The following is a 1,379-nucleotide window of genomic DNA, read 5'->3' as shown; positions in this document are numbered from 1 at the left end:
ACCCCTGGTCTCGAGGCCCCGCCCGGGATCGGCTCCCCCTGCCCCCACCCCACCATCGGGCTGGGTGCTGCGCAGGCCCCAGTTGAGATTGGGGGTGCCCCTGCCATGCTGCTCAGGCAGAGGGAGAGCGTCTCTGCCCCGAAGAGCTCACAGTATAAGGACACAAAGCGAGAGGAAGAATTGTTAGCCTGGAATCTACCATTTTGTCTATTTCTCATTGTGTGCAGCGCCCGGCACAACGGGACCCAGATCTCAGCGGGGGCAGGGGCCGTCTCTTGCTGTGTCTGTGTAGCGCCTGGCACAATGGGCCCTGATCTCAGCTGGGACAGGGCCTGTCTCTCCATGTGTCTGTGCAGCGCCCGGCAGAACGGGGCCCTGATCTCAGCTGGGGCAGGGCCTGTGTCTCGCTGTGTGTCTGTGCAGCGCCTGGCACAGCAGGCCCTGATCTCGGGTGAAGGCTCTGGGTGCTGTTGTAATGCACACTGGGGATGTGAAAGTGGCACTGGCACCGGCGGCGACCCAGCAGGCCTGCGCCTTGGGGTTCCCATTGGCACCGGGTCATGCTGATTCAGCCCTATGGAATGACTAGCGCCTGTTGTGCTAATGGATCAGGCAGAGAAGCGGTTAATGGATGACCAGCAGGAGTAGGGGGCAAAGTCCTCAAGGCAGTGGGGGAGGGCGGGGGGAGATCCTTGTCTGCTCTCTGACCCTGGTAGGAAACTGCCCTGTCCTGAGGTCAGAGGCTGCGACAGGTCAGGCTGCTGCGTGGGTCTGGGGGGGATGGGCCGGGAGGTCAGAGTCCGGGAGGGTGGGGGCACCAAACCAGTTGCTGGGAGGAAGATGTTGCTGCTGACCTTTGACCTTTCGTCGCCCCAGGTGACCATGGAGTTGGCCAAGGAGTCGCTCAGGAAGGAGCTGGAGGAGGAGCTGAAGCTCAGCACCGACGAGCTGCGGAGCCACGCGTGGTACCATGGCTGCCTGCCACGGGAGGTACCCACGATTCCCATCTATTAGGTGTATTATGGTAGTGCTCCGATCTCATCTATTAGGTGTATTATGGTAGTGCTCCGAGGCCCCAGCTGAGGTCAGGCCTCATTGCCCTGGATGCTGCATAGATCCAGAGAGAGGCCCTGCCCCATGGAGCTCAGTCCCGCTGCCCGGGAGGCTCGGTATCCCTGTTTTACGGAGGGGAAGCCAGAGGTGCAGGGAGGGGATGTGACTTGGCCAAGGTCACACAGAAAGTCAGTGACAGAGCCAGGGATGGAACCCAGGAGTCCTGACTCCCAGCCTCCTCACTGCTCTAACTACTAGACCCCACTCCCCTCCCAGAGCCAGGGATGGAACCCAGGAGTCCTGACTCCCAGCCCCCTCCCTGCTCT

At 61.6% G+C, this 1,379-nt stretch overlaps 1 protein-coding gene across 1 annotated transcript in view; it reads left to right on the top strand.

The window, feature by feature from the left end:
* The first annotated feature begins 840 nt into the window (after positions 1–840).
* Positions 841–1,379, top strand: part of LOC112113551 (breast cancer anti-estrogen resistance protein 3-like) — a 10,149-nt gene continuing 9,610 nt past the window's right edge. Inside the window, exon 1 of the mRNA XM_026658171.2 lies at positions 841–990. Within this exon, the coding sequence (XP_026513956.1) occupies positions 841–990 (150 nt within the window). The remainder of the gene's footprint in view (positions 991–1,379) is intronic.

The sequence above is a fragment of the Terrapene carolina genome, unplaced genomic scaffold (assembly GCF_002925995.2).
Source record: "Terrapene carolina triunguis isolate 2854851 unplaced genomic scaffold, T_m_triunguis-2.0 Scaffold404, whole genome shotgun sequence".
NCBI classification, from domain to species: domain Eukaryota; kingdom Metazoa; phylum Chordata; order Testudines; family Emydidae; genus Terrapene; species Terrapene triunguis.
Note: the sequence above shows the minus strand (reverse complement) of the source record. Positions and strands in the feature narration are given on the sequence as shown.